General features: G+C 41.7%; 1 protein-coding gene across 4 annotated transcripts in view; it reads left to right on the plus strand.

Moving 5' to 3' along the window:
• The window catches only part of agbl1 (AGBL carboxypeptidase 1), a 249,996-nt gene that overhangs the window by 157,269 nt on the left and 72,035 nt on the right, over positions 1-20,692 (plus strand). For 2 of the 4 annotated variants that reach the window (XM_073033207.1, XM_073033206.1), the window contains one exon: positions 16,952-17,121. The exons of 1 other annotated variant lie outside the window; for it this stretch is intronic. In XM_073033207.1, coding sequence (XP_072889308.1) covers positions 16,952-17,121 — 170 coding nt within the window. Of the gene's footprint in view, positions 1-8,044; positions 8,405-16,951; positions 17,122-20,692 lie in introns of those variants that run through there. One more of the 4 variants, XM_073033208.1, reaches the window with a different exon arrangement.

Below are 20,692 nucleotides of genomic sequence, written 5' to 3' on the forward strand. Positions count from 1 at the left end.
TAAGCCAAACACCATACAACATACACACCATCCCTATGGTGAAGCATCGTGGTGGCTGTGTCTTGCTGTAGGGATGCTTCACTGCAGCAGGCCTTGGAAGGCTTGTGAAGGTAGAGGGTAAAATGAATGCAGAAATAATGGAAGAAAACCTGAGGCAGTCTGCAAGAGAACTGCAGCTTGGGAGAGGATTTGTTTTCCAGCAAATCAATGGCCCCAAGCACAAAGCCAAAGCTACACAGGAATGGCTTAAAGCAACAAAGTAATGTCCTGGCGTGGCCAAGTCAGAGTGAGAATTTGTAGCTGGATTTGAAAAGGGCTGTTCACTCACGATCCCCAGGCAATCTGGCAGAGCTTGAGCAGTTTTGTAAAGAAAAATGGGGGAAAATTATAGTGTCCTGATGTGCAGAGACCTATCCACACAGTCGAAAGGCTGTAATTGCTGGCAAAGGTGCATCTACTAAACACTGAGTTGAAGGGGGTAAATACTTATGTAATCAATTATTTTGTGTTTTATATTTATAAATAATTTAGGTCACTTTGTAGAGATCTCTTTTCACTTTGACATGAAAGAGTCCTTTTCTATTGATCAATGTCAAAAAAGCCAAATTAATTCCACTTTGAGTCAATGTTGTAAAGCAATAAAACATGAAAACTTCTGGGGGGGGGGGGTGAATACTTTTTATAGGCTATATATATATAGTTTAATTATAAATACTACAAAAAAGAAATAAGGAAAACATAGGTTATGTTCATGGGCTCAATGTCCATTTAGAAATCAGATGGCAGAGGGGAAAGAAGCTGTTCCTGAATCGCTGAGAGTGTGTGCCTTTAGGACGCCGCACCTTCTTCCTGATGGTAGCAATGAGAAGAGGGCATGCCCTGGGTGATGGGTGCCGCCTTTCTAAAGCACTGCTCCTTGGATTCTTGGATACCTAGTACCTATGATGGAGCTGAATAACTTTACAACTTTCTGTAGCTTCTTTCAATCCTATGCAGAGCCCCCCCCCCCCACCCCCACCCCATCCCAGACAGTGATGCAGCCTGTCAAAATGCTCTCCACGGTACATCTGTAAAACTTTTCAAGTGCTTTAGGTGACAAGCCAAATCTCCACAAACTCCTAATGAAGTATAGCCGCTGTCTTGCCTTCTTTGTAACTGCATTGCTATGTTGGGACCAGGTTAGATTCACAGGGATATTGACACGCAGGAACTTGAAATTGCTTACTCTCTCCACTTCTGATCCCTCTGTGAGGATTTGTTAGTGTTCTCCCATCTTACCTTTTCTGAAGTCCACAATCAGCTCTTTGGTCTTGCTGACGTTGAGTGCGAGGTTGTTGCTGTGACACCACTCAACCTGGTGGTATATCTTGCTCCCATATGTCCTCTCATCTCCATCTGGGATCCTGCCAGCAAGGTTGTATCATCAGCAAACTTGTAGACGGCACCGACTGCAGGATCTCACAATTCAAGCTGCATCCTCTGCGGACACACCTAGCGTGTTGTGAGCACAGTGCTCAATGATCAGATGAGTCTTTCGACCACATCATACTTAACGGTTTGAGGTCATGCTGCTGCCTCGTGTGGTGTATGAACATTGGCACCGTGCTGCACAAGAACTTGATATTCAATCCATTTTTTATCATATTGATCTGACGTAGATTCCCAGCAAAGGCAGTTAGTCCATACAACCTCATTTTATCAGCTTCATCTGAATTTATTATTATAATAGTGCCTGTTGGATAATGTGCCAGTGTTTATTAACAGCTTCCAGTATTCACAATTATAATTGAGGGTTGATTAACTGGCACCGTAACAGCCATTGACTTATTGGCATCAACGTTTGGCAGAACTAATGGCTCCGAAGATGGGAACTCTGGGAGCAGCTTTAGAACCATCAAAGTATTATATATCTCAGTTTTAAAAATAATGACTTGGCCACAGCTACTGCCACTTTCTTTTCTACTGGATTTCAGTTCCAATAACTTCAACAATAAATTTAAGGCAAAAACCTGTGCCTTAAAGCTCCAAAACCTGTCCCTGTTCCAGCCCGTAGACCGCTCCACTCCTGAAGCACAGGATAATGTTTATTTTAAATGCATGAAACTCAAAAAGTCTGCTTCGAGACTTTATCCGTTACAAGATGCACGTAAGTAAAACTGAACATGTCACTACAGTGTTCAAATGTCCAACCCATCTTACATTCTCCTCTAAGTTCTATTTCAATACTATATCTAGCACTGACTTCCCCAATAATGACAGAGTGTACTAATTAAGGAACCAATCCGGGTTTTATTTAAAGACTTCTTAACATAAGATTTTATCTTTTATCAGGTTTCCTGAGAATAACTCATCACTTTATTTGGATAGCCAGAGACTTTTTTCCAGGGCGGAAATGGCTAATACAAGGGTACCTAATTTTAAGGTGATTGGAGGAAAGTTTGGGGGAATGCCAGAGGTAATATTTTTTACACAGTGTGTTGGATGATCCGGTGGGGTGGTGGTAGAGGCAGATAATTTAGGGACATTTAAGGACTCTTAGATAGGCGCATGGAGAGCTATGCAGGAGGGAAGGGTTAGACTGATCTTTGACAGGCACATGGGCGATAGAAAAATGGAGAACTATGTAGGAGGGAAGATTTAGTTCCTGGGTGTCAATATCTCTGAGGATCTAAAGCGGACCCGACATATCACTGCAGCTACGAACAAGGCATGACAGCAGCCAAATTTCATAAGTAGTTTGAGTAAATTTGGTATGTCACCAAAAGCATTCACTAATTTCTACAAATGTATGGTGGAGAGCACTCTAACCGGCTGCATCGCTGTGTGGTATGGTGGTTGGGGGCAGTGCTGCTGTACAGGATTGGAGTAAGCTGCAGAGAGTCGTAAACTTAGTCAGCTTCATCATTGGCACTAGCCTCCGCAGTATCCAGGAGTGGTTCAAGGAGTGACGCCTCAAAAAGGCGGCGTCCGTCATAAAGGAGCCCAGTCACCCAGGCCATGCCTTGTTCTCATTGCCACCATCAGGAAGGAGGTACAGAAATGTGAAGACACACAATCAATGATTCAGAAACAGCTTCTTCCCTTCTGACGTCCTTTCTCTGCATGGGCATTGAACCCATGAACACTATCTCACTATTTATTTCTATTGTTGCACTACTTATTTAACACATATATATTAAACCTGATTCTGATTGACTTTGGAAGGGAAGGGTTAGATTGATCTTAGAGTAGGTTAGAAGGCTGGCACAACATCAGGGGCTGAAGGGCCTGGACTATGGTGCTGTTCTCATTTCTATTATCATCGTTTGCTATAACAACAAAGCTCTCTGATTCTTGCCCCCAATTCTTTCTCCTAGTTCAGTCATTAGATGGAATGATAATTCTCCTATTATGTATTAACCTGGGTAGACTTTGAACTGCACTACCAGAAAAGACGTATTTTGTGTCTAACTTCGTAGTTAATGTGATTTGCTACTTACTCACTCAATTCAATCTAAAATCCATTAAATCACACTGATGTCTTTTCACTTCATAATTCTATTATACCCCCTGTCATTCAAAGGGTTAACAGCTGTGTTTGGCCTCATTCAGTTGAAGTGTTACATTTCTTTGCGATTTAGCAAAACATAAAAGGAAATACATTATCTTGGGTTTTTACTATATTCGGTGGACATAAACTGAATTATAGAAAAAGAATAAAATGCAGGAATTATCTGTGGTATGGGAATTTCAGCACCATTAGTAATCATCGCACTTCCTCAGTTTAGAAAGCTTGGTACAGACTTGCCACTTAAATAACTGATGCACAATTCATTGCACTCGCCTACAATCGCTGAGTAGGTGGGTACTTCAGATCTGCTGACTGAAGGTAGTTGTGACACCAGTTCCAGATGTGAAATCTGCAACTTATCTGCCTTCATATCACCATCTGAAAATCAGCACTGTAGCCTTAAAAACTGCTTAATTAAACAGACTGTAACTGGGGCCGCGGTTATAGTTCCCGAGTAAAGATTCTTACCATGCTTGGCAAATAAATCGATCCTGTCGGTATTAATTTCTGCAACGAGGCTAGTGGAACTGATTCTATTTGTTGGCTTGCAAATAACAGTGATTTTGTCTAATCAATACAAGGTTTCTGCCTGTGTATATGAATTAGTGCTTATGTGTAGTTAACAATCAGCCTTTTAAATTGAAACTCTGGTCTGTTTCAACTTCCACAATTCACTTTTGCTATTCCGTGTCCATACATTTTGCGCATCAGTGATCCCCTTGATAGAATATCTCTTGTAATGCACTAAAATAGATTAAGTATTATTGACCCTCTATGTACAGGTAGCACTCTTCCACATAATCAGCTCAGGTGAACAGCCTCCAGCTTGGATTTCTTTGCTTGGGCAAGTTGTTCTCCAGTCTTGACAATTTACTTGCAAGCATTTTGTCGTCACGCGAGGAGACATCGTCAGTGCGCCCTTGATTGTGGTGTGTCCTCCAAATGCTTGGCCTTTATATACTTGTCAGTCAGCTGATTGGATGTCACTTTGGAAACTCAGTTGTGATGTGGGGAGGAAATCTCATCGGTGATTGGTTGTGTGATGAACTTCATGCTTTGTGGTCAGGAATTTTTCCCACATTGGATCATAAATAGGATCGAGGTCTACGTGTTTGTTTATAGAATTGTTCGCGGAAAATCATGCTTCTAGGAACTCTCTTGCATGCCGCGTGTTTGTTTGTGTTATGACTTTCACTGATGCCCAATCGAATTTGTGCTCCTCTCGATCTTCATGGGTAGAAGCTAGGGAGAGTTGCTCATGCTGCTTTACAGCCAGTTGAATTTTCATGCATCCTTCTGGATAGTTTCTTCCAGTTTAGCCGATGTAATATTTGCTGCAGTCCCCAGCATTGGATTTTTTTAGACCACACTGTCTTCGTTCTTTTGCTCTGCAAAGTACTCTCCTCAACGTTGCCGTTGGCTTGTGTGTGACTGAAATTCTGTGATCTTGGAGCAGTCAGGTTGTCATTTCCGAGATATTTCCAATGTATGGAAGTACAGCACATTTGATTGCTTCTTGGTTCATGCATTGTTGACCACAAAGGCATCTTCATATGAAGTTCAGTGGATATCTGTTTCGTGTGAATACTTTAAACAAATGTTCCTCCTTTAGTTCTGCCATGCTGTAGGGTGTCTCTACTGTTCGGAACAAAGTTTAGATATAGCTCTTCTTGTGTGCACTTGGGTGGTTGCTGTGATAGTTGAGGATCTGATCTGTATGTGTTCTCTTACAACAAACACATACACCTTGATCCTATTTATGAGCTGATGCAGGCAGAATTCTAGACTACAACGCATGAATTTCGCCACGTGGTCAATGATGAGGTTTCCTCCCCACATCACAATTGTGTTTCTGAAGTGACATCCAATCAGCAATTTGAAAATTATATAAAGGCCAAGCATTTCGAGGACACACCACAGTCAACAGTACACTGATGATGTCTCCTCACATGGTGACAAAACATTTGCAAGTAAATTGCCAAGATTGGAGAACAACTCAACCCAACCATCAACTACCCAAATTGCACATCTTCCAAGTTATTTCCATGAATTCTTTTGTGCAGAGGGTGGTGAATCTGTGGAATTCATTGCCCCAGATGGCTGTGGAGGTCAAGGCATTGGTTATATTTATAGTGGAATTTGATAATCTCTTGATTAGTAAAGGTGTCAGAGGTTACGGGGAGAATGTAGTTGAGAGGGATAATAAATCAGCCATGATGGAATGATGGAGCAGACTTGTTGAGCCAAATTTAAGATTCAAGACTCAAGATTGTTTAATGTAAGTTCCTGCACACAAATGTACAGTTTTGCAGTGGTATATTTAGACCAAGAGTAGGAGTTTGTTTACTAAGTTCTGTAGGAAGATGGTTTTGAATGCTGAACTGAAATCTAGAAACAGCATTCTGACTTAAGCATCCTTGTTTTCTAGGGACAGGTCAGGGCCAGATAAATGACAGATGCTATGGCATCTATCGTAGAGCAGTTCAGTTGGTAAGCATATTGATAAGGGTTCAATGTGGCAGGAATGGAGTTTTTGGTACGTGCCATATCAACCATTCAAAGCACTTCATGATGCTTAGTGTCAGTGCTACTGGGTGGTAGTCATTTAATTCTGAAGGTGTAGAGTTCTTTGGGGATGATGGTGGCTGATTTGAAGCATGTGGGGACAGTAGCCGGGGTGAATGAAGTGTTGAACGACCTAATTCTGCTCCTATGGTATGACTGATTTATTGCACATTTCATCTGTGAAATAAAGAAAGTCATCAATTTGAAACACTAACCCAGGCTTCTTTCTTTAAAGATGCTGCCCAACCCATTTAGTATTTCCTGAACTTTAAGTTTTTATTTCAGATCTCTGGCATTTGGAGTTTTTTTTAACTTTTCAATCTCATCAGTAACTCATGTTTGCACTTTGGCAGAATGTATGAGTTACCACAGCAATTTTAATTTGACACTTTCCTTAGTGCCTACACCCTATTAGTGAACTTACAGAGAAACTGAAGTGACAACATATGGGAGATGACTTAATAAACAAGTTGGTACATTTGAACAAGAAACTTAGAGTAACTGATATACTTTGTTAATAGAAATGATTAAAAAAACAGACAAGTGAAGAGAGAAATGATCATTCTTCAGTAAGGAATAAACTTGTGAAATTAGCATAATTGGACCCACTACCATCTCATGATCTACTTTAATCCCCAATATTGGATTATGGGATTTTAGTAGAAATAAAGTCAATGAGAGGATGCTGTAATGCTAGCAAGTTGTGGTGGTGTTATAAAAATAAGGCAGTGTTGTCTAAAATACTATACTGTTGGCTTCTCTCCACAAACAATGCAGCTCTAAGTAGCAACTCTAGTCGGTTTAATCATTTGGATGTATTCTGATGGCAAGTATTCATTTTAAGTTTGCCTTCTATAGGAAGTTATGGCTTGAATCCAACTACTTTCTGTATTTGAATAATGCAAATTGTACAAAATAGTTAAACAAAATTCATTTTTTCTTGAGTATCTTTCTGAAAGGCAATTGTATATTTTCCTGACATAAGGAAAGAGGCTATTTGGCCCCTGGTGTACAGGCTGGTCTTAAAGCAATCTCAGCAGTTCTGTTTTCTCCTAGTCATCTCCCTGCAATCTCTTCTTCCCCACATGCCCATCAAATGCCCTGATTCTCCTCAAAGCCACCCACAGAAGGAATACTTCATGGTGGCCAATTAAGCTATCTAGGAGCATGTCTTTTGGTAGGTGGAAAGACACTGGAGAACCTGGGAGAATCATTCTGGTCACGGAGAAAGTGCAAACTCCACACAGACAGCACTGGGTGTCAGGGTCGTATCAGGATCACTAGATCTGGCTCCTGTCCTACCACTGTGCTGCCTGGAGGAGATCTTTGCAATTACAGTCATCAGGATGGAAACAAACCCTGCAGAAGGCCTTGTCCATGTTGACCAGGTTGTCTACTTGAGCTAGTCCCGTTTCTCTGCAAAAGGCCCATATCCTTATAAACCAGGAGTTCCCAACCTGGGGTCCATGGACCCTTTGCTTAATGGTATTGGTCCATGGCATAAAAAAGTTTGGGAGGCCCTAAACCTTTTCTATCCATGAATCTGTATAAATGTCTTTTAAATTTTATAATTGTATCTACCTCTCCCACTTCCTCTAGTATCTCATTCCATATATTTATCACTTTCCTCTGAGCGGAAACATTTGTAACTCAAGTCCCTTTTAAATATTTCCTCCCTCACATTAAATTTATGTCCTCTTGATTTTTGACTTCCCTTTCCTGGGAAAAAGATTGTGACTTTTCATCTTATCTTTTCCACTCATGACTTTATAAACCCGTAAGTTCATTCCCTCAGCCTCAACCACTACAGGTAAAATAGTGCGAATCTATCCAATCTGTCCTGATGGCTCAAACCCTCCTTTCCTGAAGACATCCCTGTAAGTCTTTTCTGTATCCTTTCCAGTTTAATGGCATCCTTCCTCTATTTAGGCAACAAGAACTATGCACAGAATTGCGAGCGCAGTGTCACAGAAGTCTGTACATGATAATCCAGTTCTTGGACTCATTGTCCTGACTGATTTAGGCAAGCGTATCCAATATCTTCTTTGCCACCCTCTCTACCCGTGTCTCACTATCAACCCTTCTGAAAGGATTTGACAGGACGTACAGCACGTGGAGAAGATACAAGGTTACAGTAACAGCGCCAGGGACCCGGGATTATTTCCAGCACTGTCTGAAAGGAGTTTGCATGTTCTCCCCGTATCCATGTGGGTTTCCTCGGCTGCTTCAGTTTCCGTCCGCATTTCAAAGACATGCAGGTTAATTGGTCACATTGGTGTAATTGCGTGGCATGGTCTCATGGGGCTGGAAGGGCCTGTTGCCGTACTGTATCGTTAAAAATAAAATTAAATAAAACACGGAGTTTTTCATTTGCAGCTGAGATTCTAGTCCCAGAAAACTTGGTTTGATTCTGACTTCCACTGCTAACTCCATCTTTGCTCAGTGACTGCATGGGATTCTCCTGGGTGTCTTGGCTTCGTCCTAAGACCCTAGGTCATGCTGACTGGACATGTGTCTCTAATAAAGGGGCCACTGAGTGTATACCCAACGATGTGGCCTCCCCTGCCATCTGTAGCATTGAATTCCACAGATTCTTCACTCCTTGGCAAAAGAAATCGTGGCTCATCTCTGTTCTAATGGATGTCCCTCTGTTCAGTGAGGGAATGGGATTGATGTGACTTCTTATCGCACTGGGCTGAAAGGCCTTCTTTCAAAGACATAAGAAGGTATAATATACAATAACAGAACTGGTTTTCCATTGATCACTCCCTACTTGTACATAGTTCTTTCCTTTTGCTTGTTTTTTCTTTCCACTCTTTTCTATAAGTATATACCTCAGATAAATACTTTGTGGAGATTTGTGATATATATGATTATATGACATATATGTACAATGTCTGAAATACTTCTTATGGAAATATTTGTTTTATGATGAACTTCAATAATAAAAAAAAGAAATTACAAAAAAAAGAAATTTGGATTTATTAGGGATAATCTGGAGTTAAAGAGAAATATTCTCACCTAGTGGATGGAATATATCACAAGCCATCACAAGGACTGATCAAGCAAATTGTATTGACACATTGGAAAAAAATGTTGAATTTCCCCATGGGGATGAATAAAGTATCTATCTATCTATCTATCTATCTATCTATCTATCTATCATTTAACAAAGTGGTAGATTGAATCTCTTGTAGTTAAAATTAAATCAGTACGTCTATTCATACCACGAATAACAATTTATGCGTAGTATATTAGAAATAATTTAATACTGTAGTTCAATGGCTTCATTTAATATCAGAGAAATGTATTCAACATACACCTTGAAATTCTTATTCTTCGCAGACATCCATGAAAACAGAAGTGCCCCCAAAGAATGAGTGACAGTAAAAACATGAGAATCCCAAAGCCCCCCCACTATCCCCCTCCCACGCACAAGCGGCAACAAAGCATCCTCCTCCCCCACTTACCTCAGCATAAAGCATCAGTACCCCCCACACACCAAGCAAGCAATAGCAAAGCCCCAAGAAAGATCACGATCTGCAGAAAAACAAAAATTAATGGTTCACCACACCACAGGCTCTCTCTCTCTTCCTAATAAGGGAACTGAGAGATTTCACCCTTTCACAGTGAGAGGGGAGACATAGGCAAAGTAGTAAAATGGAAGTTCATTGTTTCACAATTAGAACAATGCGCTTTGTCTTTTCCTGCAATACCAACAAAAGTATTGTGCGTGATTTTTCAATGAAATGAATTACCAAGCTGAAATTTAAGTAATACTCTTGCATGGCCCATCTCTCTCCCTCTCTCTCTGGAGGATATTCTAACTATCCTGTCCATTGCCCTCACAGTATGGTAGTGACTCAGTGGCTTTCAATGGAGTGTTAATTAGGATGCTGCATCCAACTATATGAAGTGGAGTCTCTTGTTCTTGTCAAATGCAAACTGACTGCATTGGTTACAGAATACTGATGTACATTTTCAAAGCAAATATGCCCATCACCCTAAACCACCAAGCTGGTGTTTGCACTGGTAGATTGAAAGCATTTAAGTGGTTATTGATCACAGCGGCATCTTTTATTTGATTTAAAAAAACTGTAAAATGGAGAATTTCACAAGCTATTAAGCTTTGATTTTTGAATTTAATTCTTAAACCTGGATGAAAGATACAATAGGGCAATGAAGACGAAACAAATTACACTTGGAGATCAAATGTTTTAGTCCAAGGGGAACTTTGACTTGGGCACTAAACCCAGCACCTGGCTTCAGGCGTATCTCTGACTTTGTCAACCACAAGGCTTTGGAATGTGGGTTTGAATTTCATGTATGCCAGAAGCACCAAGCAGGCTCACATCTCATTTTATACAAGCCCAATTTTCTTTTCATTGTAGTGAAAAATCATATCTTGTGTAAACTGGATTGTCAATTTATAATGAACTAATATTGTACTACAGTCACTCATCAATTTCACCCTTTGGCCTTCAGTCTGGGTTCCTATGGTTGCTAGCATTTTCTTGGAGACAAAACACTTTGCTTTGGATCTGACTGTGAGCCTGAAAAATGTGATATTATTAATGGTTGTTCCTCACCAAAATAAAAAGTCTTCATTTAAGGACAAATGCTGGAGGAACTCAGCAGGTCAGGCAGCATCTATGGAAATGAATAAACAGTTCATGTTTCAGCCTGAGACCCTTCTTCAGGAATGAGAAAGAAGGGGGAAGATGCCAGAATAAAAAGTTGGGGGGGGGGGGGGGAGGAGGCTGGCTGGGAGATGATGGGGGAAGCCAGGTGGGTGGGAAAGGTCAAGAGCTGGAGAAGAAGGTATCTCATGGGAGAGGAGACTGGACCAAGGAGAAGCGGAAGGAGGAGGGGACCCAGGGGAAAGTAGTCAGCAAGTGAGAAGAAGTAAAAGGTTAGAGTGAAGAACAGAAGAGGAAATTTGCTTACTGGAAAGAGAAAATGGCATTCATGCCATCAGGTTGGAGGCAACCCAGACAGAATCTAAACAAGAGAAACTTTGCAGAAGCTGGAAATCCAAGCAACACACACAAAATGCTGGAGGAATTCAGCAGGTCAGGCAACATCCATAGATCCATAGACAGAATACAAGGTGTTGCTCCTCCACCCTTAGGGCAGCCTCATCTCGCCACAAGAGGAGGCCATAGACCGACACATCAGAATGGGAATGGGAATTAAAACGTTTGCCCACCGGGAAGTCCCTCTTGTGATGAATGGTGTGGAGGTGCTCGACGAAATGGTCTCCAATTTATGACGGGTCTTGCCAATGTAGTGGAGGCCACACTGGGAGCACTAGGCACAATGGACAACCCCAGCAGATTTGCAGGTGAAGTGTTGCCTCACCTGGAAGGATTTCCTGGGGCCTTGAGTGGACGTGGATGCACTTAGGAGTAAGTGCCGGGAGAGAGATGATTGGGGTGTGTCGAATGGGCAAAAATATCGTGGAGGGAGCAGTCCCTGTGTAAAGTGAGGGGGAGATGTGTGTGGCTAAAGGTTTATTTAATGGTAAGGTCCCTCTGGAGGTGGTGCAAGTTCATATAGCAATGTTTGAAACCTATATCCTTAAATGGAGAGTTTAGCAGAGTAAGCTTTAGAAAGATCAGCGTAACGCTGAGTCTGTGTAGGTTTGACGCGTTGTGCATTCAGAGATGCTGTTCTGCACTCTGCAGTCCCACTGTTGTAATGCCTGGTTATTTGAGTTTTCGTCACCTCCCTGTCAGCTAGAACCCGTTTGGCCATTCTCCTCCGATCTCTCTCATTAACAAGGCATTTTCACTCAAAGAACTGCCGCTTAGTGGATGTATTTTGTTTCTCACACCATTCTCTCTGAACTCGAGAGACTGTTGTGCATGAAAGTCCCAGGAGATCAGCATTTTCTGAGATACTCAAACCACCCTGTCTGGCACCAACAATCATTCCACGGTCAAAATCACTGGGGCCATATTTCTTTCCCTTACTGATATTTGGTCTGAACAACAGCTGAATTGCTTGATCACCTCTGTCTGCTTGTATCTTTGAGTTGCTGTCACATGATTAGCGGATTGGATATTTGCAGTAACGAACAGATGTACAGGTATACCTAACAGCTTGGCCACTGGGCGTATTTGTCACAGGTGCATCAAAACATAGAGTGAAGTGTGGCATTTGTGTCAGCAACTGTCACAAACTGAGGAGGTGCTGGAGGCAGCCTGCAAGCGTTCCCATACTTCATGTGCCAACATAGCATTCCCACGATTTATTAACTCGAACTCCCTGTATGTATTTGGAAAGAGGGAAGAAACCAAATCACCCGGAGGAAACCCACACAGTCACGGGGAGAGTGTACTAACCCCTCTCAGACAGTGGTGGGAATTGAACCCGAATGCTGTTTGCTGGTACTGTAATAGCATTACTCTAACCACATTGGCATTTTGCAGAACAGTTGCTCATCTGTAACCTTAGTTTCCCTTTGCAATCGACAGGCAGCATCGGAGGGAATAGAGTTTTCAGTCTGTTAATGGATAGCTGTTTCATTTCCATGTTTAATTTATTTTACCAAATATCAAAACAAAAGATCATGGACACCCACGTCACAACACACGTTTTATGGACAAGCACAAACTGAGAGATCATTTTATTGACTATGGCACAGTTGGTTAGTTTACTGGACGAGCAGCCTGAAAGATGAATTCAAATCCCAGTGTTGCAGTTAAGAAATCTAAATTCATGTAAACAAATAAATTGGAAATAGAATAGAAAAAGTAGTCACAATAAAGGTAATTATGCAAATACAGCATTGTTGTAAAAACCCATTTACTGCCACAATATCTTTACCCACTCAGACCCATATGAACTCCAAATTCAGCAATGTGGATAACTCTTTAACAAAGGATGAACAATAACTGCCAGAGTTACCAGTGATGTCCTTATCTTTCTTCGAAAAGTCCCACACCATCATGTTCAGAATCAGTTATTAACCTTTCAACCATCGAGCTCCTGAACCAGTGTGGATAACTTCACTCACCTCAATAACGAACTGATCCCACATCCTGAGGACCCACTTTTAAGGACTCTACAACTCATGCCCTCGGTATTATTTATTTATTATTCTTCTCTTTTTTTAAAATTTGCTCAGTTTGTCTTCTTTTCCACATTGGCTGCTTTGCACAGTTTGCTAAGAAGCACATTGATCCAGGAGAAAATATTAGCCCAGAAACTGTTTTTCACCATTAAATGTATTCTGTCTATTCCGCTAATGCAAAGCTGTGTAATCCTTCCCCCCAAAGACTAATGAAATAGACTTTGTGATAATTGTTAGCACATTTCCCTCAATTTTTGAGTCGCTGAACAGGCCCTTCAGCCCATGATGGTGTGCTGACCTTTTAGCCTATGCTAAGATCAATCTAACCCTTCCACATAGCCCTCTACTTTTTCTTCATCCATCTGCCTATTTAAAAGTCTCTTAAAGGTCCCCTATGTAACTGCCTCTACTATCATTCTGGCAGTATGTTACATGCACACAGCACTCTCTGTGTAAAAAAACCTAACTCTGAACTTCACCCGCTACTTTCCTCCAATCACCTTGAAATTAGCCATTCTGCCCTGGGACAAAGTCTCCGGCTGTCCACTCTATCTGTGCCTCTTATCATCTTGCACAAACAACATTAGATTTACTGAACTGCATCCTGCCTGATTCCTTATACCAGTTGCCTGTGGAGATCGCAGCTGCTGTGTCAGTGTCTTCAGGAATTGCAGGAAGCATGTCAGGATCTTAAAATACACTTTCCGTCGCAACCATGGCAACTGAACAAAAGGAGAGAAGGAAAGTAATGAGGTGAGGAAGGAGACCCTTTAGCCAGAGAGTGGTAAATCTGTGGAATTCATTGCCACCGACGGTCATTGGGTGTAAATATAAAGCGGAGATCGATAGGTTTTTGATTAGTAAGGGAGAGGGCAGGAGGGTGGGTTTGAGAGGGATAATAAGTCAGCCATGAGCAGGCTCAGTGGGCTGAATGGCCTAATTCTGCTCCGATGTCTCATGGCCTTAAGGAGATGAGTCTTCAAAATGTCTGCGACATGGGGTCATAATGTTACCACATATTACATGAAGGATCCACACAACGAATGGCAGGTACTAATGAGTGTTCACTGTGGTAATGAATCCTAGGGTGCTTGCACATAGCTAATCAAGTGGATCAGTGATCAGTCAGGCTGGTATCAAAACATCAGCAGCAATACTTCAACTTATATACATTCAGGGACCACTTTGTTATGGACATCCTGTACCTAATAAAGTGGCCACTGAGTGCATGTTCATGTTCTTCTGCTGCTGTAACCCGCCCCCTTCAAGGTTTGGCGCGTTGTGCGTTCAGAGATGCTCTTGGTCACACCACTGTTGTAATGTGTGGTTATTTGAGTTACTGTTGCCTTCCTGTCAGCTTGAACCAGTCTGGCCATTCTCCTCTGACCTCATTAACAAGGCATTTTTGCCCACAGAACTGCTGCTCACTAGATGTTATTGTTTTTCACACCACTTTCTGTAAACTGTGGAGACTGTTGTGTGTGAAAACCCTAGGAGATCACCAGTTTTTGAGATACTCAAATCACCACATCTGGCACTAATAATCATTCTACTGTTGAAGTCACTTGGATCACATTTCTTCCCCATCTTGATATTTGGTCTGAATGACAACTGAACCTCTTGACCATTGAGTTGCTGCCATATGATTGGCTGATTAGATATTGGCATTAGCAAGCAGGTGTAGCTAATAAAGTTTACATATTGTATAGTTGGTGCCTTGGGGAGGGGTTCCTTAATTAACAGTGAGAAAAAACACAGGTCATTGGTTGCACATTTTTGCACAAATTTCAGGAACAAATGAAGAAAGAAGGAAGCATTGACTTCATCCTGTGCGCCAATGGTGCAGGGTTAATTACATTCACATTAAGCTGAGCTGTGCATGGAGATGCCCGGTTAGTTTAATTAGTGGAACTTCAACTGGAACTTGTGTTCAGACAGGTGTAAAGCATTTGTGCATAAAACAATGGTGCAAATGGGTCTGCAGTATGTTTTAAGAAACATTCAGTACTTTTTTTTTATCTCTGTGATTTGCCGGCCCATTGCTTCTTTGTATCCTGTTTTCAGGCATAGGAATTAAAATTAAACATGAAAGTCTTGTAAAATTTTCCATTTTACTGCTTTTTATTAGAAGGAGCACCAAATGAAGAGAAAATATAGGCCTTTCAAATTAAATAGAAAATAAGATGACAGTAAGAACTGAACAGTAGCAAACATTAATCAAACTCATTAACGGTGTCTCTGGTTGGCTCCATTCTGAATATTCACATAGTTCCAAGCATAGATTGAAGAAGATGACAGGTACACGAATGGGCAGGGAATTGATGGATGTAAACCATGTGTTGTTTAAAGAAAATGAACAGAAGGAGACATGGAGCATTTAGCACAGAATCAGGCCTGTTGGCTCAACTGTGCGTGCTCTCCAATTTGCTTGACTGAGCCAGTCTCTATTGCCTACGAGTGGCCCATACCCCTCCAAGCCTTTCCCATCGATCTAGCTGTCCAAATATCATTAATTGTACTTGCTTCCTCTGACAGCTCATTGCACACATTCAGTGCTCTCTGTGTGGTAAAAGTTGTCCTCCAGTCACTAATTAGAAACAAAAAAAATGAATCTATAATTTCAGCCAATGCCAGTAGAATGACAATAAATAACAGTCCTTGTTTCTCAAAAATTTGCAACATATTTCCTTTGCTCAAAAAGATATTTGGCCAGATTGTGTAGTGAGGTGGCCAAAAGTTCAATGTCTTCGAATTCTTTCTCAGATGGCTGGAAGTACTGAGCTGAAGGGGACACGATGCTCTGCATATCTGGTTAGTTAAAGTCTGTCATCAGGCCAGTGCTTATGCCAGTTTCCGTGCTGTGAAGCGACTGAAAGTATGAGAGTGCCAGAGCAATATTAGGATGCCAGTCTATTGTGAGGTTAACCCCCAGCATCTTCATTTTCAGCTGGGTGGACTGGAGCAGTGTGTGTTTAAGTGCCTTGCTCAAGGACACAACACACTGCCTCGGCTGGGGCTTGAACTCACGACCTTCAGATTGCTAGTCCAACGCCTTACCCAAGTCCCACACCTGCATAACTGGCTGGCATAGTAGCAACTGCCACATTTCCTGAATGGGATGTTGATTTTCAGTAAAAGGGTCAATTCATATTTTTTATATTCAGTATATTTTGCTTTTTAATTGCTTTTAACCAATTTGCAGTGGATTAAAGTTTAATTGAATTCATTATTTTTAAATAATTTTCTAAATAATGTTTATGCCAGCTTTAAAAATCCATTTTAAGTTGTTTTTTTTAGAGTTTGGATATCAGGGATATTTAAAAACAGTAAAAATTCCTTTGACAGGAGGAGGGTGCTGGGGATTCGTCAGCCTCCTAGATCCTGAGACCAGGCGCTACGCTCTCAGCATGGCGCATTGTGAGTTGGAACTGTTGGCCATCTCACTACCCATCTGGCCCAATGGCTCCTTGAATAAAGGAAACGTGCTACAATTCTTTGGGCACAAGTACTGGGCAGGGAAGACTCCCAGTAAAGTGGATATTATGGGGCGATGAGTTTAGCATGGGCGGATGACGGGATTTGGGAATGGAGAATATTAGGTCCTTTGTAGGGAAGTATCCCTGAGAACGCAGTGGGAGCCACGATACTAAACCAAACTCTGGAACCATCCATCTTTCCCAATGAGTGAACTCATGAAAAAGAAGTGCAAAACCAAGATAATTCCAGAATGCAATTGAAAAATCATCTCTTCTGAACAGGGTCTCCAGATCAGGACCAGCGAGCTAGAAGAATTGGGAGCCAAATTCTGCACAGCGCTCTTGAAGCTGAAGAAAGATGCAATGCTGCGTAGCGCACAGCTGATATTCCCAGATAGTGTGTTATTTGATTTGGATAATCAGCTCCAGAATGATAAAAACATGTCACACAGGTAAGTTGCTGATTTGTTAGTTGAATAGTTAAGTTCAAAGTAAATTCAGGTTTATTGTCATGGGCATGCATACAGCGTATAATAACCATGAAAATTAGTTTTTTGCAGCAGCAGTACAGTACATCACAAACATGACAAGCATAAATCAACTTAAATAAATAATAAAATAACTTAAATCTACAAAAAATATACAGTACTGGGCAAAGTACAGTACTCAGGCACGTGTATGTATCTAGGGTGCCAAAGACGTTTGCGCAGTACTGTAGTTATTTTCTCACACTGTACTGCTGCTACAAAAAAAACCAAATTTCATGACACATGTGAGTGATGATAAATCTGATTCTGATATGGGTCTCTATTGTGGACTGAGAGTGGGAAGGGGGCAGGGAGAGGAGAATCATGGTTGGGAAAAAGGGAAGAGAGAGGGGAGGGAGTGGGGAGCACCAGAGAGACATTCTGTAATGATCAATAAACCAATTGTTTGGAATTAAATGATCTTGCCTGGTGACTCAGGTCTGGGTGTGTCTGCACCTGTGCCCCCCCCCCCCCCCCCACCCCTGTAGTCATTCACCGGCACCTTTTCCACACCTCTTCTGAGGCGCTGCATCTTCACCATTCCCAACGCCTTTGCTCCTGCCAGATTTACAAACTTGCTATCTGTTCTATGTTGACAAGTACAGTACTGTGCAAAAATCTTAGGCACCCTAGCCTAGGACTTGCATGACAAAATAAGCAAAAAATAAACATAACGTTTGTGGAAGTTGAGGCAAATATTGTCTGAGGTAGAACTAGGGTTTCTAAGGTCGGTTCAGGAACCCGATGACGGTGGGGAAGACGTTCTTGTTTATCCTTGATGTGTGGGTCTTCAGGTTCCTGTACCCCCTGCCTGATGGCAGTAATGAGAAGATGGCATGGACCAGTTGGTGGAGGCTCTCAATGATGGATATCATCTTCCTGAGACATCGCCTCGTGTAGATGGTGGGGAGAGATGTACCCATGATGGAACTGGTAGAGTCCACCACTCTCTGTAGCATCTAGTACACTGGAGTTCCCTTTACCAGACTGTGATGTAACAATGCTTTCCACTCTACATCTGTCAGTCTTGGATGACATGCTGAATAGCCTTAAACTTCTAAGAAAGTAGAAACTCTGAAATGCCTCCATCATAGTTGCAAATTGTATTGGGCAGAGGATAGAACCCTAAAGTGACTTAAAATGCCCAGTGTTAGTGGTAACTGACAATATAGATTCAATTATTTTAAGAGAACTATCCAGCAAGACTGGATAAAGTGAGAGCGGAAATGATACAGTGCCAGTAAGTGGATGTAGACGTAACTAGAGTTTTGGGTTGTATATGTTGCCTACCAATATGGGAAAGAATCCTGTAAAATAGTACAGAGCCTGAGAGGGTGAAGGCTGTGAAATCAGTCGGCCCTTCTCCAATGTGCATGAGCAATAATGTAATATCTGTTTCATGTTGGAATTGTACATCTCACACAAGGCATATGTATATGGAGCCGATTTCCATCACAGTGACAAGATCAGCCCTCAGCCTACGCAGCCAAGGCTTCAGTAATGCACAGAAGTATAGACCAGGTCTTCAAGTTTGCTGTTGGATTTGTCCCCTACAGCAGGTTAAAGCCAAGCCTCTTCTATTCAATATACACTCAGTAGCCATATTATTAGGTATCTCCTGTCCCTAATCAAGTGGCCACTGAGTGTATATCTTTGTGTTGTTTGAACTGTAGCCCATTCACTTCAACTTTTGGCATGTTATGCACTCCTGATTGTTTTTCCACAGAGCACTATTGCAATGCATAATTATTTGAGTTGCTGTCAGCTCGAACCAGTCTGGCCATTCTCCTCAGACCTCTCTCATTAATAAGGCATTTTCTGTCACAGAACTGCCACTCACTGGATGTTTATTGTTTTTGTACTATCCTCTGTAAACATTAGAGACTATTGTGTGTGAAAATCCCAGGAGATCAGCAGTTTCTGAGATCCTCAAGCCACCCACCTGGCACCAACAATTATTCCACGGGCAAAGTCACTTAGATCACATTTATTCCCCATTCTGATGTTTGGTCTGAACAACAACTGAATCTCTTGACCATGCCTACGTGCTTTTATGCATTGAGTTGCGGCCACATGATTGGCTGATTAGATATTTGCATATACGAGCAGGTGTATATAATAAAGTGGTCACTGAGTGTGTAGCAGCCAAGCAGCCTACCAACCTTACACTTCTCAAACTTTCAGACTCAATATTAAATTCTCAAACTTTAGGCAACTTGCTTTTCCTTACCTCCATTTTCCAAGTTCCATTAGTACCGCCAAAGCTTCTGAGCTCTTCTATTAGCTACATAAAAGTCAGGCAGAGAAGCCTAATCACCCACTAACTCTCTCACAAAACAAGACTTACTGAGTTCCTCCAACATTTTGTGTGTGTGCGTGTTACTTAAGATTTCCTGCATCTGCAGAATCTCTTGCGTTTATCACCCTGTCTCGCTCTCTTTATCCTGTCCATCCTCCCATGGCCATCTCTGCAACTTAAAATCACTATTTTTTACTCATTTTCCAAGTCCTGTGAAGGGCCTTTAGGATTTATAACATTCGCATTTTTACCAGCGCTGTCTGACCCATTGGGTGTTTCCAGCACTTTGATTTTATGATTATAAAAACCCGCCTGATTCATTATTATCCTTCTGCACAATGAAACTGCCATCCCTCAGCAGCCAAACTGCATCTCAGGACCCAAAGCAATAGACTTGACTCTTAACTGCTCTCTAAAATGATTTAGTAAGTTATTGAGTTCTGGGAGAACTTGGAATGGCCAATAAATACTGACCTGACCATCAACACCCACAGCCCGTGAACAATTAAATAAATAAAATCTCAAGCAGCATCACAGAATGGCGTTCTTCTGATTCCCTGATGTACAACTGAAGTCAGTGATGGTGCTGCTGTTCTGATGGGAAGTGTTCCATTTAAATTGCATGGTTAGAGCTCAATCAATGTTTCTGCTTCTCCATCTCTACATGCAGGTTATAAACACGATGACATGTAAAACAGTACAGCAACATCCTCAAAGGCGTCAGGAGATGTGTAAACAAAGTTCTCTTCAATAATCACCAGACACTAACTGTGCAGTGTCCTCGGCTCACTGCACCCTCCTGTACACAACCCAATCACTGTCATATAATCATTGGGTGCTAATCATTGTGCACAGGAGATGGCTGACTCAGTATGGGCTGCTCACAGCGAGGTAGGGAACTATCCAATAAAGACTGGTAACCAGCCTTAGTTAAACGTACGGCAACACAGCTTTAGACAAACGCGTCAATTGAAGTGGAACTGTACTTCACAGCCGTGCACCTTTTTACATCAGTGTGAACCAGCCAGCTCCAGCAGGGGCACTAGCCTCCCCAACATTGAGGACATCGTCGAAAGGCCATGCCTCATAACAGGCAGAGTCCATCATTCAGGAACCCCGTCACCTAGGAATTGCACTCTTCTTATTACTACATCAGGAAGGAGGTATAGGAGCCTGAAAATACACACACAATGTTTT

This window comes from Hemitrygon akajei, chromosome 30 (genome assembly GCF_048418815.1).
Source record: "Hemitrygon akajei chromosome 30, sHemAka1.3, whole genome shotgun sequence".
Taxonomy (NCBI): domain Eukaryota; kingdom Metazoa; phylum Chordata; class Chondrichthyes; order Myliobatiformes; family Dasyatidae; genus Hemitrygon; species Hemitrygon akajei.